Source organism: Pimephales promelas, chromosome 19, assembly GCF_988280905.1.
Source record: "Pimephales promelas chromosome 19, fPimPro1.hap1.1, whole genome shotgun sequence".
Lineage (NCBI taxonomy): Eukaryota > Metazoa > Chordata > Actinopteri > Cypriniformes > Leuciscidae > Pimephales > Pimephales promelas.
This window is the reverse complement of record NC_142787.1, coordinates 7,576,734-7,599,984: the sequence shown is the minus strand read 5'-3', so window position 1 is coordinate 7,599,984 and position 23,251 is coordinate 7,576,734. Positions and strand designations below refer to the sequence as shown.

Sequence of the window (23,251 nt, the reverse complement as noted above, 5' to 3'; positions counted from 1 at the left end):
GCGACCAACTGAGAAAGTGGATCCGTGGAATGATGGATCCATGTTCTCATTCTGTTTACGCCAAATTCTGACTCTAACATCTGAATGTCTCAACAGAAACCGAGACTCATCAGACCAGGCAACATTTTTCCAGTCTTTAACTGTCCAATTTTTGGTGAGCTCTTGCAAATTGTATCCTCTTTTTCCTATTTCTAGTGGAAATGAGTGGTACCCGGTGGGTTCTTCTGCTGTTGTAGCCCATCCGCCTAAAGTTTGTGTGTGTGTTGTGGCTTCACAAATGATTTGCTGCATACCTCGGTTGTAACGAGGTGTTATTTCAGTCAAAGTTGCTCTTCTATCAGCTTGAATCAGTTGGCCTATTCTCCTCTGACCTCTAGCATCACCAAGGCATTTTCGCCCACAGGATTGCCGCGTGCTGGATGTTTTTCCCTTTTGTTTGTTTGTTTTATTTATATAGCACTGTTAAAACACAACCTAGGTTGAACCAAAGTGCTTTACATACAGATTCCCATGAAGGATAAAAATAACGACATACCTCAACCAGTCAATACATCACATATAAAATATCACATCTACTCATTATAGGCTAAGGACATCAGATGTGATTTACACAAATGCTTAAAAATCGCTAGCGATTTTGCAGACCTAATAGGCAACGGCAACTCATTCCATTGTCTCGGCCCTATTACCGCAAATGCCCGGTCACACTTATGAAGACGTTTTGTTCTCTGTACTATCAGTAGTTCCTGATTCTCTGAGCGTAGTTTTCTGGAGGGGGTATACAAAGTTAGGAGATTCGCCAGATATGGTGGGGCCTGATTATTTAGCGATTTATATACAAACATTAAAATCTTGTATCTTATTCTGTATTGCACTGGAAACCAATTTAAAGACTTCAGTGCAGGTGCGATCGACTCATGTTTCTTTATTTTCATCAAAAGCCTCCCCGCCATTTTCACACCATTCTTCGTAAACCTTTGTAATGAATGAGTTTGTGCTTTAGGACATTCACGTACAGAGCGTTCTCTTTAGTCTAATCGAGCATAGATGCAAAAAATAAAAAGCATTTGCAGTTCATAAAGCATTTGCAGTTTACCACCTTTTTGTGGTGGTTGATGAGACTCCCCCTTCTATGTAAAGTGCTTTGAGTGCTGAGAAAAAGCGTTATATAAATGTAATGAATTCTTCTTCTTCTTATTATTATTAATGTAAAAATAGTTACAATAAAAGGATGATGCTGTGTTAATTTATGTTAAACTGGACAAACTTAATTGCAAGTGTTAACATTGACAGCTCTTGTTGGCAGTATATACAATAAGAATCTCATTATTTGATTGTGTGAGCATAGCCCCTCTCTATGAATGAAAACTTTATACTTTATCCGTCTTCTGTGCAGTGCCACTTGTAACGCAAAGTTGAGATGTTGCCCAGAGATAAAAAAAAAAAACAGTAGATGGTCGAATTAAAAGATGCACGAGAGACGAGAGTTGTCTCAAAATCCGAATTACAACATCGGATAGACGACATTGTATCAAATTATACTCATTAGTTTCTTCATATTGCGTTTGTACAGAATAACACAAAATTAGTAAAATAACAAATGTTGCAGTACAAAATATCTCCATGCTGAGCCTTTTTTGCACTTCCTAATTTCCCTTGAGAATCCTTGTCCAATGAATGGACAACCTTAGCACACGTGGTTTTGTTTACAAATTTTGGTTCACTTGCAAAAAGAGCAAGTAATTGGTCGTGCAAAAGACCAAGAACTATATTTATTGGTTGAGTAGATGATAGTTTTAACCAATCTGGGGATGGGGTGGGACTAAGCATTAACAGTCATTTATGATTGGCTCAGAGGAAAAAAACGCACGGGTTTCTTTGACGAATCAATGCTGATCAAAACTTGATGACGCAATCACATTCACTACGGAGCTTCTGAATGTCCAAACGCGATTAACCCGATATCACAGAAAAGCCGCGAATCTCCTCTTTATGGGACTTTTTAAAGCATACGGATTGGAGCAGCGGTTCAAAAGTTATTTAACATTTAAGAACAACAGTTATTTTTAGCCGCCGGCGGCTGTATAGGTCTTTAAGGGTTAAGCCTAAAAAATAGGCCTTTGACTTCAAGTCATGATGGAAAGGTCGCCTTTGTTATGGAAGTACCTTAGGGTCATACAAATAAATTTATCTTAAGACAGAAGTGAGATCATACTTTGTATCAGAAATAAACATGTTTTTTTCGAAAATGGCCGCCAATGCGCTAAAATACTCTAGAGCTTATATCTTTCCTTTTGTTATTGCTATAATGACAAATTTAGTGTCAAAGTGTAAATTTTTGGGGTCAAGGAATCCAATGAAATTGGTTTCAAGTTTAAAAAAAAAATCCCCATACCATGACAATTGGGGGTAAATATGCACATTTCACATAAAAATTGTATCATCAGAGTGACTTTACTTATTTTTTCGTTCAAAAACTTTAATTTTTTATTTAAGCGGTGCAGCTACTTTTGTACATTACTGTACATTTGTCCTAACTAGCATGAGATTTCGACCAGTCAGGAGTAGCCTATAGCAAATCAGTTCCTGCAACAACACTGAGAGCTGTGACAGCTGTTGAAGGTCAGAGGTGACAGGTTAACACTTTAAGGTTCGTACGACTTGTTAAATAGAAAAATGTTTTTAATGTTGGATAACTAATAACTAGCTAGATAGTAAAAAGAAAAAAAAAACCTTAGTGGGAAAACCTCTTCTCGAGAATACTGAAGGCAAAAATTATCCTTATAATTTGTATTAATTTAAACGCACTTGCTGCAGCTAGCAGACCTAGGCAAGGCAGCTCGTACGCCTGTAGGCTGCTCTGCGGTAGAGCCCTGCGCGGGACTGTTTTCTTCATCCTGCTTCTGCCCACGGCCGCCGAATTTCTGACCATTAATGCCCCCGCAATATACATGTCCACTCCCGCCTGCACCCGCAAAACTCTGAGAATTTATTCCCGCACAATAATAGAGATGAATTGACTTTGTGTCTTCTCCCATCCCACAGGAAAGAACACGTATTTGTATTGCTATTATTAAAGAGAATCATGGGGTTGTTTGTTTCATTATCCTGGCCTGCATGTATTCTGACATAGGGAAGATGAATAGTAGTCCAAATGTCAGACTTGCCTTGCTTAGGTTTTGTGCTTTAAATACCTCGTTTGAGGATTTTTTCCACATCATTTATTGATCTCCATCATGTCGCTAGGCTACCTCCCAATCCCACAGTTTTTTTTTTTTAGCCACTCATTCCTGCCCGCAGCAAAGTTCAAACTGCCCGCTCCTGAGAGATTTGCGTTGGGTCCCCCGGGACCAGCCCTCAACTCTGCGGCAACTGCTTCAACCTATCGAGGGACTACTCATGATGTAAGCACCAATGTCGTCACGTCCCGCGCGAATGGATGTGGGTTATGCCTGTATAAGCCAAAGCTCGATAGGATGCTCCTTGGTTTTCATTGACTGAAGCGAAACAAGATGGTAGCACAACCAAGTCTTGGTTTTAGGATGAACTTGTAGTCATTAGGCCCAAGCTCAAGGCACGATGTGCTGATAGAAAGTGCGTGTAAGTCACCCACTCACTTGACTGAGGCGGTAGCCACCAGATAGGTGGTTTTCAATGAGAGATACGTAAGCTCCACAGTCTGTAGAGGTTTGAAAGGGGCACCCTTCATGCCTTCAAGTCGTAGCAGGAGTCTGATTTAATTTATCTCAAGAGTGAGGAGCTGACTGACAATGGCGGACAAACAAAGATTTATTTTCAGAGTGAAATAAAAGCGCCTATTTGGCAATATTTTTTTTATTTAAACCCAATGCCAATAGGGAACCTGCAAAGGATTAGTTGTTTTTCTAGTTGCTTTTTTCATTAAGCAAAATATTTAACAAGAATTTGCTGCCCCCAAATTGTAAAACATGCATGGCCATTCGCACTGGCATTCTTAATGGTGCGTGTCCACTGGCAGGAAGCGATGAGAGCAAACATTTTCAATTAATTAAATTACATGAGCTTGGACAAAAGGATTGAGCATACTCTGACCCAAAAGGGTCTATTTTTCCTGATGGTTTTAAAGAGCAAAGCTGGATGACTGGTTGATTGTTGAAATATGAGTGGAAATACACAGTTGATCATCAAACACAACCCCCTGGCTGGCTGGCTGGCCTTAGTGTTGTGGGCAACTGACGGATCTGCAGGAATTACAAGGATCTCCATCTTTGAAAGGTTAAGCTGTAGATGACTCATTCATCCAGGCAGAAGTGTCTGAAAGGTAGGCAGAGATACAAGTTTGAACAGTATCATTTGGTTGAAGTGAGTCAAGACCTGGGTGTCATCTGGATAGCAGTGGTAGGAGAAGCTATATTCCTTTTGTGATCCTTCTTAGAAATTAAAATATAACCAAATGACCTGGTCCAACAGAGCGAGAGCATGGGGATTGCTGCCACCATTGATGCCATGAATTTAGGCAGTGCTTCTTCTGTGGAGTGTTCCAGTCCTGGCGGTTCTGATACTGGCCCACCAGTGGTATGTATTAAGCCTGTGGTTCTCAACTGTGAGACCCACCATTCTGCTCATTTTTGGCTTAGTTCAAACTGCAGGCAAATCTGATTTATTTACTTTATTATTATTATTACCATTTTGGTAACACTTTACCGTAAGGGTTCATGCATTATCATGAATTCATGTATAAATTCATGCATGAATTCATGTATAAATTCATGCATGAATTATGCATTCATTCATGCATTAATATCTCCTGAATCATCAGGAACTAACACGAGTTCAATATTTTTCATTCATGACTTCATTAAAACATTGAGATGAGCACATCATCATGAGTAATGATTTATTATGCATGATCATGATGTTTTCTTTGTTCTTTGTCTAGGTCAGTGACCTAGTCACCACTTTAGTTGAGGGGCCACACACATGAAGTCATTAATAGATAATGCTTAATTAATGATGACTACTGTATTGGACAGACCCCAAAATAGACCAATCACACAAATACAGAAGTCATCATTAACTAAGCATTATCTATCAATGACTTCATCGTGTGTGGCCCCTTAACTATTGTGGTGACTAGGTTCTTTGAAACACTGAACAATGTGCTATTAATGGTGGCATAACTGTGAACAAAGAAAATATCATGATCATGTGTAATAAATCATAATTCATGATGATGTGCTCATCTTAGTTATTGTTTTAATTTAGGTGTTGATCCATGAAGTCATGAATGAAAAACGTTGAACTTGTTAGTTCCTCATGATTCATGAGATATTATTGCATAATTCATGCATTTGCATGCAACATGCATTCATGATAATTCATGTACCCTTACCGTAAAGTGTTACCATTATTTTTTTTCAAATCAGATCTTTCAGGAAGCATAAAATGTTTAGTGTACTTAAATTTTAAATTTCATTTACAAACAGAAGAACTTTGTGTTTTATGTTTTCTAACAGTTTGGACTTAAGAGAGAACCTGAATTTTCGCAGGCATTTTGTTTCCTTAGTTAGACCTAGGGATCGACCAATATGGATTTTTAGTACCGATACCGATTTTTTTTTTTTTTTTTTTTCCCATCAGCCTTAGCCGATGACCGATATGGGCTGCCAATATTTGGAGCCGATACATTTTTCTCCCTCAATTTACATCATAAAAATGACATGATGTTAACAAATGTTACAGGTCTCAATTTAATAAAAGTAACATTTAATTAACTTAAAAAAAATTATATTTAACAAATAGTAAAAACATGTGAGGTAGAACAAGAACAAGTAGATAAACAATTTTTAACAAATATTATTGCGCACAGTAGCAACCAGCATTATAAAGTGCACAGTACTTCATTTTAAATAAATTTTAAAAGAAACGAACTATGTACTGCCATGGTTTGAATTTTTCTACATAAAATAAAATGAGCATGTCACTGCGATTGCGAGGGAGACACACACCGCACGCATCCAAACCTCAGCCAGGTGGGCGCTGAATAAATCTCCCACAAAAAGCACAGAACAATGTTGGCATTACTTAATCCTATGACCAGTGTTCGTTACAGCACCTGTATGCATACTAGGGCTGTCAAAATTGCTCAAATGGCGTTTGCATATTCCCTCTAAAAAACATATTCGAACATCTCGTTGTACATTTTGTCATTGATGCACATTACGTCAATAACAGGACACATTAATACAAAGAGACATAACTACTATATTGTATAGTTTATTTGAGTTTAAACATATTTGACAACGTATTAAAAAGCAAGTAAATCAACTAATGGCCAAGACCGCAGAGCTCACTCTGTCTCGCCTGGACTCGCTCAGGCTCTCTGTCTCTCTCTCTCTCGCCCTCATGCTCTCTGTGCGTCGGTTAAATGAACAACAAGAAACAAATGTTGAGTGCTGATCAAGAGTTTTGTGCAAGCAATTTAAGGTTGCGAGTCGCGACTCTTGTCCCAAATATAGCAGGCTTCATTCAGTGATTGAAGATTCACAAATAGAACCGACAGTGAGCACTCTGAGCGAGCTGTGCAGCTGTGGTAACGTTATTAGTCTGCAACCGCGGGCGTGTTTTTCCACGTTCAAATATTAATTTTCACCTTCAAAATTAATACATATTCGAATGTAGAATATTCATAGACAGCCCTAATGCATACTGAACGGATAGCCTACACCTTAGCTATTTGCAGCTCCCTAATACAATGGCAAGCAGTTAAGTTTTATAGACGAGGTATTTGCGTTTTCCATTTGGACCCACAAACTTGCAAGCACATAACAGTTATAGAGCAACGTGTTTCCATTTTCAAAGTGTTTGGCAATATTTCAGCAGTCAAACATTTAAAAGATCCTTTAAAAGTTTAAGTTACCATTCTCTTGAAGAGCTGGTTGCACTCTACTAGTGGGGGAGGGCGGGGCACGTGAACTGCAGCGTCTCCAGCAGCAGCACAGAGCTGCCGGTGGCCTCCTGTCTATAAATAATGCCGGGAAAAAACTATCGGTGAACGCAGCAGCCGTGTATCGATCACTAGTTAGACCGATATCGTATTGTATGATTAAAGGATTGTCTAGCAATATATTGATTATCACAGAATTGCTGTATCATGATATAATGGGTATGTGAGGTACCCTGTGATTCATACCCCTAATGTAGGCAGGACATTTTTCATTTTAAATCCTAATTTATTTATTTATTTTTTTACTCTAGTTTGCTTCTTCCTCATTTTAATTTAGGACATAAGTGCTAATCCCCAATCCAAAGGTTCTCCTGAAGCCTACACAGCCAAGCATGCACTGCGGCAGGCTCAGATGTCAAAAGAACTGATTGAGCTCAATAAAGTTTTGGCACTGAAAGAGGCTTTTGTCAAGAAGATGTGTCAGAATGATAGTCATTTGGAGCCCATGCAAACAGAATATCAGGTAAGCCTGGAAACTAAATCATAAAAATTCTATTGCTGGACATCATGAAAGTAATGTTACTGTTTGTTTTTCCTCTCCAGGAGAATGTTCAAAGTCTCCAGACTGCTGTTGGCTCACTGCAGAAAGAGAAGGAAGATCTCATCCAGGCTCTGCAGTCTGCTAAGAAGGACACCAATCAGGCCAAGTAACTCAATATCTGTGCCAGTTTCCCTCTGAACTTAAATTGCCAGGTTTAATGCTGCAACACAATGACACTTTGATAGTTTATTATTGTTCATGTCTTGTTTTACTCTAGATTGAGTGAACAACGCAGAAAGAGACTTCAGGAGCTTGAAGGACAAATCACAGACTTAAAGAAGAAATTGCAAGATCAATCCAAGTTACTTAAGCTCAAAGAGTCATCAGTGCGTAATGTAACTAAACTCAACCAAGAGATTCAGGTTTGTGTTTACAATTTCTCATGTGCTTAATTTGCTGATTTGGAATGGGATGTTCCTTACATCCAGGTTGTGGTGTAATCTGAAGAACAAAAATCTCCACCTCTTGTTAGGGCTGGGTATTGACACAAATTTCACAACTCGATTTGATTTCGATTCACAAGCTTGCAATTCGATTTTGATTTGATAAAATATTGATTATTTTGGATATCAGGTACAATACATAGCAAATTTTCTCAAGGAAGACAAATCTCTTAACTAATGCTGTAAATGGTGGGAGTCAGTAGCCTACTAGGCTTCATTAGCCTACTATAATATTGGTAATTATACAGTGAGAAAAATAAGTATTTGAACACCCACAAGTTCTCCCACTTAGAAATCATGGAGGGGTCTGAAATTGTCATCATAGTTGCATGTCCACTGTGAGAGATATAATCTAAAAAAATCCAGAAATCACAATATATGATTTTTTTTTTACTATTTGTGATGTGATCTGGGAAAATCCACCAAATGCTGAAATTTGACATATTACAGGTTTTGAGACCATATTAAAGCTGGGTTCAAGCCCTTTCCAAATTTGTTTTTATTTCTTTTATTGTTTTTCTGTAACAAAAAATATGGTTATCATCGGCTGATTGCTGTGATTTTCAGAAACGGTATTTTGAGAAAAAAGACAAAAAAAGGTTTAACTGTCACGTCCTGTTAGCTAGACGACTGGCACTCTTTATTTATTGCCTTTTTTCATATCACATATTTTAGTAATCATCATAGATTAGGTATCATTTGAAAGCTTACAAACTCAAAATTCATCCTGTGAAAACAGTTTTGAAATTGGACGATTGAGAGGCGAGCAAGATCTTTTAAGCGAGCCGTTTCAAACTCTGTTGTTCTCTCTGTTGTTTTCCGTATCACACCACACGATAACGCTGGATAAAAATAAATATAAACTTGCGTGCAGCCATCGTAGTTCACCCAGGACTGGACTTTATTCTCTTATGTGGTTTAGTTTGATAGGTGAACTGTCTTTGTAGGGTTAAGAGAAGGAGAGCTAAACAAGAGATATTGTCTTTTTGTCCCTCCGCTCCACCGCAGTGCGTTTTCTTAAAGAAAAACAGTCTTTTCAGCTGGCCATTATGAATCGCTATTTTTCTGCACTAAACTAGTGAATTTTCCCATGATTTCCATTACATGAGAGTAGATGTTAAAACTTCATGCTGATTTATACTTGGCTTTCGCCAAGGTAAGCTGTCTTAGCTTTACAGTAACCTATGCTTCTCCATCCATTTACGCTTCTTTCCATATGGTGGTGTGACTCCCCTTCTGTCCGGCGTTAACGGCTGCAGTGTACTTGCCGCGTCAGCGCACACGACAGCTGCAGCGACAGTGTGGTCTCCCTAGTGGACCACCACAACAACCGTCTGGATTGAGCCGAGTAGGGTCTTCAAGTGGGCACCTTCCGTCCTCAGTGTTTCGTCGACTAGCCCACGACACCTTAAAGGGTTAGTTCACCCAAAAATGAAAATTCTGTCAGTATTTACTCACCCTCATGTTGTTCCAACCCCGTAAGACCTTCGTTCATCTTCGGAACACAAATTAAGATATTAAAGATATTAAGATCGCTCCTGCATACAGTCCATAGGCTTCTTGAGGGACTGGCTCTTGCTGTCCTCGAAAAGTCATTAAAGACATCGTTAAAATAGTCCAAGTGACTACAGGGGCTCAATCTTAAGTTTATCAAACGACGAGAACACTTTTGTGCGCAAAAAAACAACAAAAATAACGACTTTATTTCAACTATTCGTTTATTTCTCCCTCTGCGCGAGTCAGGTTACTAGTTTAATAGCGTAAGCTTCTGTTATTGTACGTCACACGCATCACACACACATGACCAGCGTCGGCCAATAGTAAGCCCTACGTGTGACGTAGCTCTACGCAATCACACTACGTTAACTGACTTACAGGCTCATGGAGAAGGAAGTGAATAGTTGAAAAAAAGTCGTTATTTTTGTTGTTTTTTTGCGCACAAAAGTGTTCTCGTCGTTTGATAAACTTAAGATTGAGCCCCTGTAGTCACTTGGACTATTTTAACGATGTCTTTAATGACTTTTCGGGGACAGCAAGAGCCAGTCCCGCAAGAAGCCTATGGACTGTATGCAGGAGCGATCTTAATATCTTAAATATCTTAATTTGTGTTCCGAAGATGAACGAAGGTCTTACGGGGTTGGAACAACATGAGGGTGAGTAAATACTGACAGAATTTTCATTTTTGGGTGAACTAACCCTTTAATAGGGCTCGACAGTGACCCTGGTGTCCCAGAGTCACCCCCCTCCACCCCCCACTCAACTCAGCCCAGCTTACGGACCCCTACAGACACCTAACCACAATCACGCGCAACCCAACCATACGCGCAAACCCGTTTGATAATGGCTGTCGAGCCCCACTGTTGCGTTATAAAGCAGTTGTAGTGGCAAACGGTTCCGTATGGCATACCACCTACCGCAAACCACAATATCTGGCCAACCACGTCATTCAAAAAATATACACAGGAACGTAATGACTAATTTCAGTGCAACCTATACAAACAAACTCTTCAAGAATTCTACGAAACCGTCGCATGGCGGCTGTACATAGTCAGCTAGAATCTTTCCGTCTCAACCACAGCCAGTTGCTGCTCCTTTCTGGATGAAATTGTCTATACCTAAATAAAAAGATGCTACAAGTGTCAAAGACTCCACCTGCTCTGCACCATGCTCTGGGCACAACCTGTTTTTCCCTTGGCACTTTCATCAATTTCCACAAAATTTGCAGAACTCCTGAAGCATTCTTATACACTCTGTACGGAACTCCTTTAGGCCCTGGAGATGATGAAGCCCTTGCCTTTCTCACAGCCTGCTCTACCTCTTTCCACTTAGGTGCACAGACCTCCATTTGGTATTCTGGTGGGTTGATAGGTGGTATGTCTGATGGAATTGACATAGGCTCATGCCTTTTTGCATCTGTATGCGTTTCCTCCAAATATCTCTCTAGCTCATCCCTAGATGTTCCTAAAGTGCCATTCTTCTCACTGGTGAATAACTTCATTACGAATTTGAATGGGTCTTTATAGAAATTAGCCCTCGCACGTTCCTTCTTTTTGTAGCGTTTCCGTAGGCGCTCAGCTCTGCGTAATGTTGCTAGCTTGTCTTTTATGGCCCTTTGTAAGAGATTGAGTCCCTACTTCTGGCTTTGTTCTGCTCTTTTCCATTGCTTCCTCAGCTGTCTCCTTTCTCTAACTAACCCTTCAATATTCTGCTGCCGTCTAGACAATACAGTTGTTTGTACTTTCTCCTTCCTTTTTTCCACACCAAACCTCTCACTTCCATAAGCTTAAATGATGTCCCCAAATTTATCCAGCTGTACCAGTTAATTTCAACTGTACCAGTTAATCTTTCCAATGCAAAGCATAGATCTGTGTTTACCGTGTCCCTTGACTGACTTCGTTAGAAGTACTGATCAATGCGAGGCCCTTGTCCCTTCTCCCTCAAGCATTTCATTTTCCCTTGATGAACCTTCAAACCCCTGACCGTTGTCGCCTTGCTCCAGCCACAGACACAAACTTGAAGTTCAATGACTTTACTAACTGCAGGACTTGAGCTAGTCTTCCTCTCCATACTCATATCCGTTTCCATTCCTAAGTCGTTAACCATGTTGTCCAACACTGAGTCATCTTCCGCCCCCGCTCTCACAGACTCGAGGGCTATTTTGCTCTTTAATTTCTCAGAAGCTTTTGGCGGGTGTCTCCAGCATACTGTAAACACGGAGCTGGATACTGCCGACAAGGGTAGCTAACACTTACCAGCCCTATTGGGGTCTTTTTCCTTCGGTCAGCTGTCTCTCCAGGCTGTCACAAGGTCTTTCCCTTGTTGCCAGCAGCACTATTCACTGCAGTCACTGGACGTATCCAGATCTTCATGATTTCCATTACACGAGAGTAGATGTTAAAACTTCATACTGATTTATACTTGGCTTTCGCCAAGGTAAGCTAAGACGTAGCTTTACAGTAACCTATGCTTCTCCATCCATTTACGCTCCAAGATATATTCAGAGATGATGAACAAGATTTTATAGAATAATATTTTAATTAAAACGCAATTTTGACAAACTGACATTCAATCTATATTTAGACTTTACTGAAAACGTACCGGCGCGACATCCGACGGGTTTTCCCAGATCACATCACATTTATTTGTATGATACAGCTGCAAATAAGTATTTGAACACCTTTCTATCAGCTAGAATTCTGACCCTAAGACCCCGTTTACACCTGGTATTAAAATGCGATCTGTATCCAGATAAGTTATCCGGATAATAAAAAACGCATGTTAATGCAAGGTGTAAACGCGTTGTGATCGGATCGCGATCGGATCTGCCTGACCACATCTGGAGGTAGTCTGGCTCGCATTGTGTCTGGATCTTTACTAGGTGTAAACGCAATCTGGTTGTTGAAACCACATATGTATATTTTACTCCTCCCAAAAATGCTAAAAAATAAACGAGTGAGAGCGTGTTATATAGGCTATATGTCATGTTATAGCCTAGTCAGATGCGACACGCGGCACGCATCACCGCAGATGAGCAGCTGAGCGTCTATTCAACGTGCAAACATCGCAAATAAAAGTGAAAGTAAGTCACAGACGCAGTTAACACATCTTCAAGTAAAGAAACGAAATTATCTTACCAGGCCTGTTGCCACTCTTTCTTATTGATGTCTCTGATTTGGAAATTAGCTGATGATCAATAAAATGCCGCTCAGATCTGTTGCTTTTGGTGGCGTGCAATCCAATAAATCTGCATATAACGCAGGAGGTGAAGATCGGATTTATATCCGTTTTGCAAAAACACATTTATGTGGCCAGGTGTAAATGGAATCAGTACTTATTATCCGGATAACTTATCTGGATACAGATCGCATTTTAATACCAGGTGTAAACGGGGTCTAAAAGACCTGTTAGTCTGTCTTTAAAATGTCCACCTCCACTCTATTTATTATCCTAAATTAGATGCACCTGTTTGAGGTCATTAGCTGCCTAAAGACACCTGTCCACCCCATACAATCAGTAAGAATCCAACTACTAACACGGCCAAGACCAAAGAGCTGTCCAAAGATACTAGATACAAAATTGTACACCTCCACAAGGCTGGAAAGGGCTACGGGGAAATTGCCAAGCAGCTTGTTGAAAAAAGTTCCACTGTTGGAGCAATCATTAGAAAATGGAAGAAGCTAAACATGACTGTCAATCTCCCTCGGACTGGGGCTCCATGCAAGACCTCACCTCCTGGGGTCTCAATGATCCTAAGACAGGTGAGAAATCAGCCCAGAACTACATGGGAGGTGCTGGTCAATGACCTGAAACGAGCTGGGACCACCGTTTCCAAGGTTACTGTTGGTAATACATTAAGACGTCATGGTTTGAAATCATGCGTGGCACGGAAGGTTCTCCTGGTTAAACCAGCACATGTCAAGGCCTGTCTTAAGTTTGCCAATGACCATTTGGATGATCCAGAGGTCATGTGAGAAAGTCATGTGGTCAGATGAGACCGAAATATAACTTTTTGGAGGATGAGTACCATCCCAAGAACACCATCCCTACGGTGAAGCATGGGGGTGGTAGCATCATGATTTGGGGGTGTTTTTCTGCACATGGCACAGGGCGACTGCACTGTATTAAGGAGAGGTTGACCGGGGCCATGATTTTGGGGAGCAACCTCCTTCCCTCAGTTAGAGGATTGAAGATGGGTCGAGACGGGGTCTCCCAACATGACAATGACCCGAAGCACACAGCCAGGACAACCAAGGAGTGGTTACCACATACATTGTGATTTCTGGACTTTTTTTTAGATTATGTCTCTCACAGTGGACATAATGCACCTATGATGGACATTTCAGACCCCTCAATTTACCTGCAGTCTGAACTTTGCCACATGGCGCTTTTCCACTGCTGGTACGGTTCGGCTTGGCGTGGCACGGTTTGGCTTTCTTTGCTTTTCCACTGCGTGGTACGACTCTGCACGGGCCGGCTCGGTTCGCTTTAGCTCGGTTTGCTTTTACACTGCAGTTAGTACCGCTTTAAAGTGGGTGGGATTATAGCACTGGCGTAGTTTTACTGAGGCCGTACTCATTTACATGTCTGGCCCATTCAGATGCTACTTTCACAGTGACATCAAACAGAAAGCACAAAACCTTTGTTTAATCTGAATTTCGTTTTGTATTAATTGTATTTTAATTGTAATCAAATGTTTTATCAACCAATTACCTGGATTTAGTAAATAAGTAAATATTGCAGGCGATAGATAAGAAACGGAGGTGCCGGCGCATGAACTGAGCTCGTCTCATAAATAAACCGAAATGAACTTTTCTCACGTCTTTAAAACAGAGCAATTCAAAACGAAAGAAAACAGACTACAGACTGCCCTCTGCTTATGTAATCCTAATGAAATGAGCATTTCTCTCTGGCGCGTTCACTAGGCCAGAAGATCGCGAGTCAGCATTCGTCAACCATCAAAAAAAAACTTGTTTATTAATAAACCATTTAAATATCTCCGTGCTATATTTGACATTTATAATCATTACTTTTGTCTGGTCAACCGTTAAAGAAAAAACTTGTTTATTAATAAACCATTTAAATATCTCCTTGCTATATTTTACATATTCATAATTATTACTTTTGTCTGTTCTTTGTGATAGCTTTTAGGTGCATTATTTACAGCACCCCTACCTTTGAAAGTTTCCTTTCTTTTTTTCTTCAAGCAAGTAATTTTAAAACGGGTGCTACAGCGATGGCTGTTACTGGCTATTTAAATCTAGCGGGTTTGATGTCTCGCTAATACAATGACGCTGGCAGTGACTATTCTGTCTGACCAATCATTTTAGTATCGGTACGCAGTGGTGGAAAGTAACTAATTACAAATACTTTCGTTACAGTACTTGAGTAGATTTTTTTTTTTCTACTTTCTTGAGTATAATTAAAATGTGGTACTTTTACTCTTACTTGAGTAGAATAAAATTAAAGTATTCAACTTCGCTACATTTGTTTTTCACCAAAAGTACAAAGTACTATGGAAACACTTTGACAAAGGTGCTGACGAAGCAACAGGGCAAGCTGACATTTAACAGACACTTTTCAAAACTACTGTGCCTGGGTTCTCCCAAGGTTTTTTTTTCTCTATTCAATCACCTGATGGAATTTTGGTTCCTTGCCACTGTTGCCTTGCTTTGGTTTGCTTAGTTGGGGACATTTAATATTCAAAAATATTATTGATCTGTGTTGTATTATTTTGATTTTATCACTATGAAGCTGCTTTGATACAATCTGTATTGTAAAAAGCGCTATATAAATAAATGTGACTTGACTTGACTGCTGTGGAAGTTACTTGAGTAGTATTTAAGCAAACTACTTATTTACTCGAGTCATATTATTTTTCAGTACTTCTACTTGTACTCAAGTAAATTATTACTTAAGTAGCAATAATTAAGTACAATTTATTAGTACTCTTTCCACCACTGTTGGTACGGTATGCTTGGAACCTCGTCAGAGGTGGTACCATTTAAAGCGACCCATACCGTACCATGTAGTGGAAAAGCGCCAAAGCGTGCCGTACCATACCATGCAGTGGAAAAGCGCCATTAGTAAATGTAAATGGGTTGAAATAAAGCTTGAAACTTTTTCTTTAAATAAATTATCAGTGGAAAAAAAGTGCTGGTTAATCTGTGCAGGCTATGAAGTCTCAGCGAGTGCAACTCATGAGACAGATGAAAGAAGACTCTGAGAAATTTCGTTTGTGGAAACAGAAGAAAGATAAAGAAGTGCTGCAGCTCAAAGAGAAGGTGGGTGTCAATCTTAAATTTTTACTCTGATCTTGTTCCATTTACAGATGGTGTAATTTTACCGTTTTTGGTGTTTGACATTCCATTTTTTTCATATTTCTATATTAATAAGGTTTTGTAGGAAATTAAAAGTTTGTTGTACACATTTCAGGATCGTAAACGGCAATATGAGATGCTAAAACTGGAGAGAGACTTCCAGAAACAGGCCAATATTCTTCGTCGCAAGACAGAGGAGGTGAGTGGTTTCTCCAAAAGCTGTACAGCAATTCTGAACTAATTTGCACCTGCTCAGATGATAGGACAGTGTTCCACTATCAGGGCTGCAAGATATATTGTTTTAACGCCGATATCTCAATGTGCCCATCATCGAAAGTCACATAGCAGGATGTGCGAAGTCAAGTATAGTGATCCTAGTTGCAAAGTAATCTGTAGGGGCCCCCGGTTCAGAACACATGTGGTTTATGGATTAATTGCAAAGTTACCATCATAGAATGTGAAAGTTTATCATTTGCATGTACTTAAGTCCTGTCTGTTTAAAAATCAAGTGCAAGACTGCTTGTGTGCAGTTTTCTGTGTTATTATTTGATTCACAGGACCAGACACCAGTTATCTTGTCAAGCAAAATCTTAATTTTTTATGTCAGGAGAGAAACTCTGAGAAGATGTGATATTCATGCCAGGTCTATGCGTTTCCGTGTTTCTCCTTCCTCTCACCTGATCATGCCTTCATGTTTCTCTGCTCTGCTGTAGTACAATAAGACTGGGCTTAAATACGCAACTGAGCAACTTTCAACTTCCTTGTAAGGTGGCAAAACATATTGCTTAAATGGAATGCATATGCACATGGTACAATCCACTCCTAATGCACATTAATAAACTATTTCTTCAGTGTATACATTAGTGGTATACAAATGGTACATTTGCATCAGTTGAAACTTCCTTTTCTTGCAAAGAGTATACCAACTTACACAGTTGAAGTATAATCATCATTGGCTAGTTAAGTGCTATCAAAGTGTCTTGCAATGCGCACCATAGTGATTGAGTGTGCGCACTGAAACGAGAGAGGTATGCATCAACTCATCTTAGTTAAGAGAATAACATAGTCTAATATGAAAAAATGGTGAAGTATCCCTTTAAACATGTGTCCATGCAATCTACTGTAGTCTAACTCATGCACTTTAAACTTCATAAGAATATACAATTATGACTACTACTAAAGAATGATAATACAGATGCAAATAATATTAAATAATGACGTTATATTCAAAGATTAAATTTCAGTCTTCAGAGACATTTGTAGTTTTTTACGTTTCATTATTCAATGTCTGTACCTGAATATAGTTCTGTTTACCTAAAAAAAAAAAGCATTAAGCACTGCTTATTTAGTCTTTATCTTTGTTCTTTTGTATTTATCTATGCTTGTAATTCTTTATTATTTTTATATACATATTCACTCTCCTACAAAATCACAGCAATCATCCTAGAATGATTAATTCTTTACAAATAGAGCTATTCAAATCATCTGGTAAAATTTTCATATCGCAATATCACAGGAAAAACAAAATTTTGCAATATCTGTTTTTTCAGTATCGTACAGCCCTATTCCCTATACAGTATGAAAATTGTTCATCCACAGGCTGCAGCTGCTAACAAGCGTCTGAAAGATGCACTTCAGAAGAGAAATGAAGTTGCAGAGAAGCGTAAAGACATTCATAACCGTGGAGCCGAGGGTGTCGCCAGCAGAGTCAAGGTACTTAACTTAGAAAAAACAAAGTTTGGTTTGACGTCTAGCTTTATTTGTCATTTTATTTGTCATTTTATTTTTTGGTCTTGGCTAATCGATTCATTTATTTTTAAATGGTCTACCAGCTTATGATGTATAGATGCCATATTGTTTATTGGTCGATATTTCAGAATTATTAAAAAAAAAAGTAAAACACCAAAGACTGGCGTACACGGTGTGAATTCTGACTATCGGAAGATCCTACGTCCACGCACACTTTACGAGCGAATTTATCCGAAAATCGTATGGAGGCAGTAATATATGACACGATTTTATCACCTGCTGAATTCAGAAGAAATCGCACGAAGTACCGTGCTAAAAACCCTGATAAAAACTCTGCTCTCTCAGACTGGGGAATCAGTTCATCAAATTGGTGACACTGATTACTATATCAACAGTCTCAAACCAGGACAATTCAACGGTTGTTGTGGTTGTCTTTATTTTGACGTGTGCTTGCAAAAATCAAGATGTGCATTTGTAAATCCAGCTATATTTGCTTCTTATTTATTAAATCCAAGCAATTGGTTGATGAAAAATTTATTAAAATTAAGACAATTTATACAAAACGAAATTCACTTTAAAGAAAGGCCCCTGACATATTGCGTATATCTATACATAAAAATCTAAAAATATGTACTTTTCATAATCAACATGGATGAGGAAAAAAACATTAAAGTAAATATGAAACTAAATGCGCTTATTATGGCTACAACATATATACAGACTCTATTTGTTGGCTACAAATTGCTGTACATTTCGTTTTGCTGTACATTTCATTTGCTTAGCCGCTGCCATTTTCTTTTTTATGCTGTGGATTGATTCAGCTCCTGGTTGGTCAAATTCAGAGAGATCGACAAATTGGGTCAATCAACTGCACACACCTCACAAATTCATGCTGACACCTCCCAAACTTTTTAGACATGTTTAAAAATTATCGTGAGGTCAAGAGGTTCTCGGAAAATTATATTTAGATAATTTATCGTTGTCATTTTGCTGCTCTGTCTTAGTTCTAATTGTCATTTTGCCTGGTTAAGAATTGGTTGCTGAATGAGGTAGAAGTACTTGTGAGCACAGAGGAGGCCCGTCGGCATCTACAGGACCTATTGGAGGACAGGAAAATGCTGGCAGAGGAGATTGCTCAGCTTCGTCAGCAGATGGAGGCAGGAGAGAGACCTGTAGCCAAAGTCCGGGTGAGATTTTCATATACCAACATATTGCTTACTACATTTGTGTCAGGGCTTTGTAACAGTGCTTACAAGGCAGACCTATAAAACAAAATCCAGTTGACGTCACGGACACTACGTCCATATTTTTTTCACAGTCTACGCTCTAAACAGTGATTACTTGGCACAAGCAACAACTGTTTAGAGCAGCGAAGAAGAATTGATCTCCAATTGGCAGCATCAAGCAAAGCTGGCATAGATATTGTAACTAGATATTGTTTAAGAAAAGGGTATCGGATCGGTACATGGGTAGAAGTTCTCGCTGATACCGATGCCAGAATTTGTATTGTTTTCTGACACTAGGATCAATCAGAACAACTCTAAAAGCAGTGATGCTCTAACAAATTGCTGTCCCACCACCAGGAAAAAAGCTAGCAAAATGCAATCATTTAAAGAGACAGAGCCCTGCTTGGATTAAACTGCTTGATTTGTATGGAGTACTTATACTATGTTTTTATTTATTGATGTTTGAAAATGTTTATTACTTAGGCTTTCAAGGATTTACAAAAATTATGAGTGAATATTAAAGGTATAGCGGAGGACCTTTCCGAATTTTTGAGAAGACCCGCCCTTTCCAATTTTGCACATGCACAAATACAACACTCTTGCTCCCGAGAGGGAACGCCTATTATGCCTTGAACAATTATGTTGAAAATGATCAACTAACTCAAAAACATTCATAAAAAAGACAACATGTCAAATGCCCTTCCGTGTTTTATTTACTTATTATACTGATCGATTGAGTGACCGAGGACTCAAGACACAACCCTGTATCACACGAAATACGTTCTGAGGAAACTATTTTGCAAATCGCAATTACGTTACATGGCAACATATAAGCAGTGCTTTTACGTTGGTCCTTAACCTAATTTGTCTCATTGTTAATACGTAGGTATTAATACGTTATTTTTAAACATAGTTGCATATGTAATGGAGAAGTAGCTTGTTGCATTTGTGTAATAATAAACGCACAAGGTTTTAGAATATGAACACATGAACACAAGGTTTTAGATACCATTTACCATTTGGTCAAAAGGCATACTTTAGACAAATTGAGATGTTTACCGTGTCTATCCGGTGCATGACTTGTGCCAGGGCTAGCATTGCTAAGTAGCTTGCATTAACTTTTACTAGTGATTTTATATGGATTTCTCCAAATAGCATGACAAACTTTACCTGTCTAGAAGAATCTTCGCGACTGCGGCATTCAGTGAGAAGCCCAACCTGTGCTTTTAGCGCACGCCAGCGTATGATATTCACCCAAAATCACTCTGGTCTTGTTTCTATATTCTGCGGCCTTTCTCTTCTTATCATACACTTCGTATACATTTTTTCTCTTTCGACCCTCAGCCATTTTCAAAGGAATGGCTGAAACCGTAACTCCGAAATAAAACACCTGAAAGTGAAAACTACATAGGGATGAGCACGTACGACGGCCTTGCGTAAACATATCACCAGAATGATTGACACTTAGGTGGACCAATAGTATAGACTACCCACCCGGAAAAAGAAAATCCTCCGCTATACCTTTAAAATGATTTACATGTTTTATTTGCAATGACATAGATGGATTGACAGCTGAATCTTAAAGAGAGAGTTCCTCACAAAAATTATAAATGGATGATAGGGGTGTAACGGTACACAAAAATCACGGTTCGGTACGTACCTCGTTTTTAAAGTCATGGTTCGGTACGTTTTGTCGGCAGGAAAAATGGTCCAAGGTTTCATTGGTTTGTATGCATACCGAACCGGAAGCCTTGAACCGAAACGGTTCAATACGAATACATGTACCGTTACACCCCTAATGGCTGAATCTTAAAGGGATAGTTCTCCCAAAATGGTGAGAATGTCAATTTTCATTTATCATTCATCTATAAATCGATCTATAATTTCTGGGAGAACTATCACTTTAAGATGCATCTATCTGTCTTATCTATTTACAAGTCATTTTTTCAGTGGCAGTTTGATGAATTTAATTTTTTTCTTTCTTTTTTCTTAGCGTCGTACACTTACCATTTCAGAGTTGGAAGGCCAAGGAGATCTGGAAGCCTCCATCAGCAAGCAAGTGGAGAGTCTGGAGACAGAGATGGGGCTCAGGTCAGACATACTAAAACTGAACCACAGTGAATGTATAATCACTAGTTTTCGACTGTATCTGCATGAGTGATGACAGTGAATGCAAATAAGTCTTGATTCATTTCTGTTCAATTCAGCTATTAAGAAATGCAGATCTTCTGAAAGAAGAGATGTCATCATTCAGTTCTATAGTGTCAGTGCAGTCATATCAATTTTTCTGAATATTAAGTGTACCCGACTCAGCAAGTTAAAGCGAAAGTGGCAAGGAATCCAAACTCCCATCTGGTGACAAAAATGAGGCTCACTCGATGGGTCATTTCTCCTGACCAAATGAAAGAACATTAGCTTTGATTGATTCCAACTTGCATCAGAATTTAGATTGTGGATTGATATCATTCAGAATATTTAATCTAGCTCCTTCTGTCAGGGTGGTAAAAGAAGAGGAATCAGTGAATAAGTGATTTATTGTAAATCAAGGGCACACAAAATCAGGAACATGAGGAATTGTGAGGCCATAGTCAGAAGGGGGATCAGGAAGGATTCCAGCCAGAATCAAGGGAGTGCTACATCAGCACAACAGGCAGTGCCGGCGCTATGGGGGGGCATTAGGGGGCAATGCCCCCCCAAATGTATTTTGTGCCCCCCCCAAATTGAATTATGATATAATTTACAAAATAATATCAGTTTAATTTAATTCACATTTCAGTGAGAAATAGTAGAAATGTGTCTACAAACGGCTCATTAGCTGAAAATACAATAAAGCCAACATAAAAACCAGTGTGACGCTGTGAGGAAACCCCCCTGCCGCCCCCCAATCACGCACGTTAATACTTGAATGAAATGATTTTCAGTTGGCGCGACCGCGTGAGCTTCCTGCATTCAAAACAAAGCAAACAGATGAAAACTCTCCAAAAATGGAAATTAGAAAATGGTTCAATACCACAGTTTCTCCTTGCACATCGATTACCCCATACAGCAAGACAACGACAGCCCGGCTTTGGTATTTGGTGCTTCTACCGTGCAGTGTTGTAGTCGAGACCGAGACCAAAGACAGTCGAGTCCGAGTCGTAAGTGTAGCTATTTATCTAACTGGCATGTACTGTAATGTTCACTATGTGTTGTCACGTGATGAAACTAATAGTTTAGTTGGCCTAGTTTTTGCGCTGCCCATTGTCCTGAAATGTCACTCACTCCCGCCGTGGAGAAACAGGTGTTTAAGCCTATATTTTCTTGTAAATGGAAATTGTAGAATAATATCTGTGTATGTTGTGGGTGTTTTTTATTTGTTAAAGGTGTTAAAGGTTTTATTTGATAAAGGTAACTACATGATGCTTTTTTAAGGCTACGAATGTAAATGCTTATGTTAGAACATAGCAGAATAAAGATGAGTAACTTAGCTTTTTTTTTTCTCACTTCCGCCATTGAGATAGCATATAAACGGCTATTCTGTCAGTGAGAGACTGTGTACATGTTCGTTAGCTTTGCTATTATAAAGCTGTGGTCAGAGTCGGTCTTGCATTTTTTTTTTGTATAGGCCTATTTAACCCTTGATCAAATTTCTTAAGAATCGCTCGTCTTGCAACAATGTGTAATGTTTTATGTGTTTATTGTGTGGGTTGCATTACTTCATGTTAATAGCTAACAGAAAAGGCAGTAGCAATAATAAATATAGGATATCTAATATCGGAAAAAAAGTCCCCATACCTACCTAGTGCCCACCCATTGAAAATAAATGCCCCCCTGCTAAAAGCGGTCTGAAGCCGGCTCTGACAACAGGATGCGTCAGAGAATATCCAAAAAGCAGCCCTGGGGGAGAAAATAGTACAGTCTCCAGAGTGAACCTGGAGAGTAGAGGTAGGGATCTGGTGGTGGTAACTGGAATACTTTCGGGGTTGGTGGGCAGGGAAGATCCAAAAAAGAGAAAAAAGGGGAGAAAAAGGAAAAGGGGAGGGGAAAACACTAAACTAACCAGATGGTAGCTCAAAAACAAAGCTAGAAGAACAGGAAAAGATGTAAATGAAGAAATAACCAATTCTCAAAAACTTAAATATCAGGGAGACAAGACTGACTAAAGCTACAGCAAGATCAAGATTAAAGGGTTAGTTGACCCAAAAATTAAAATTCTGTCAGTAATTACTCACCCTCATATTGTTCCCAACCCTGTAAGACTTTTGTTAATTTTCGTAACACAAATTAAGATATTTTTGTCTCACTCCTCCAAAGGCTTCAAAATATCTTAATTTGTGTTCCGAAGATGAACGAAAGTCGTACGGGGTTTGGAACAACGCGTGAGTGAGTAATTACTGACAGAATTTTAATTTTTGGGTGAAATAACCCTTTTGCCCCCTGGGGACCAAGGTGTATTTGGGTTCCTTGAGATGTTCTGACATCTGTGCTTTAAGTTGCTTATAAACATATTA

At 39.1% G+C, this 23,251-nt stretch overlaps 1 protein-coding gene across 1 annotated transcript in view; it reads left to right on the top strand.

Moving 5' to 3' along the window:
• kif4 (kinesin family member 4) overlaps positions 1–23,251 on the top strand; it is a 148,334-nt gene that overhangs the window by 61,963 nt on the left and 63,120 nt on the right. The window contains exons 14-22 of the mRNA XM_039650266.2: positions 4,450–4,554; positions 7,263–7,448; positions 7,529–7,632; positions 7,744–7,888; positions 15,640–15,750; positions 15,902–15,985; positions 17,386–17,499; positions 18,567–18,722; positions 20,755–20,852. Of these exons, the coding sequence (XP_039506200.1) occupies positions 4,450–4,554; positions 7,263–7,448; positions 7,529–7,632; positions 7,744–7,888; positions 15,640–15,750; positions 15,902–15,985; positions 17,386–17,499; positions 18,567–18,722; positions 20,755–20,852 (1,103 nt within the window). The remainder of the gene's footprint in view (positions 1–4,449; positions 4,555–7,262; positions 7,449–7,528; positions 7,633–7,743; positions 7,889–15,639; positions 15,751–15,901; positions 15,986–17,385; positions 17,500–18,566; positions 18,723–20,754; positions 20,853–23,251) is intronic.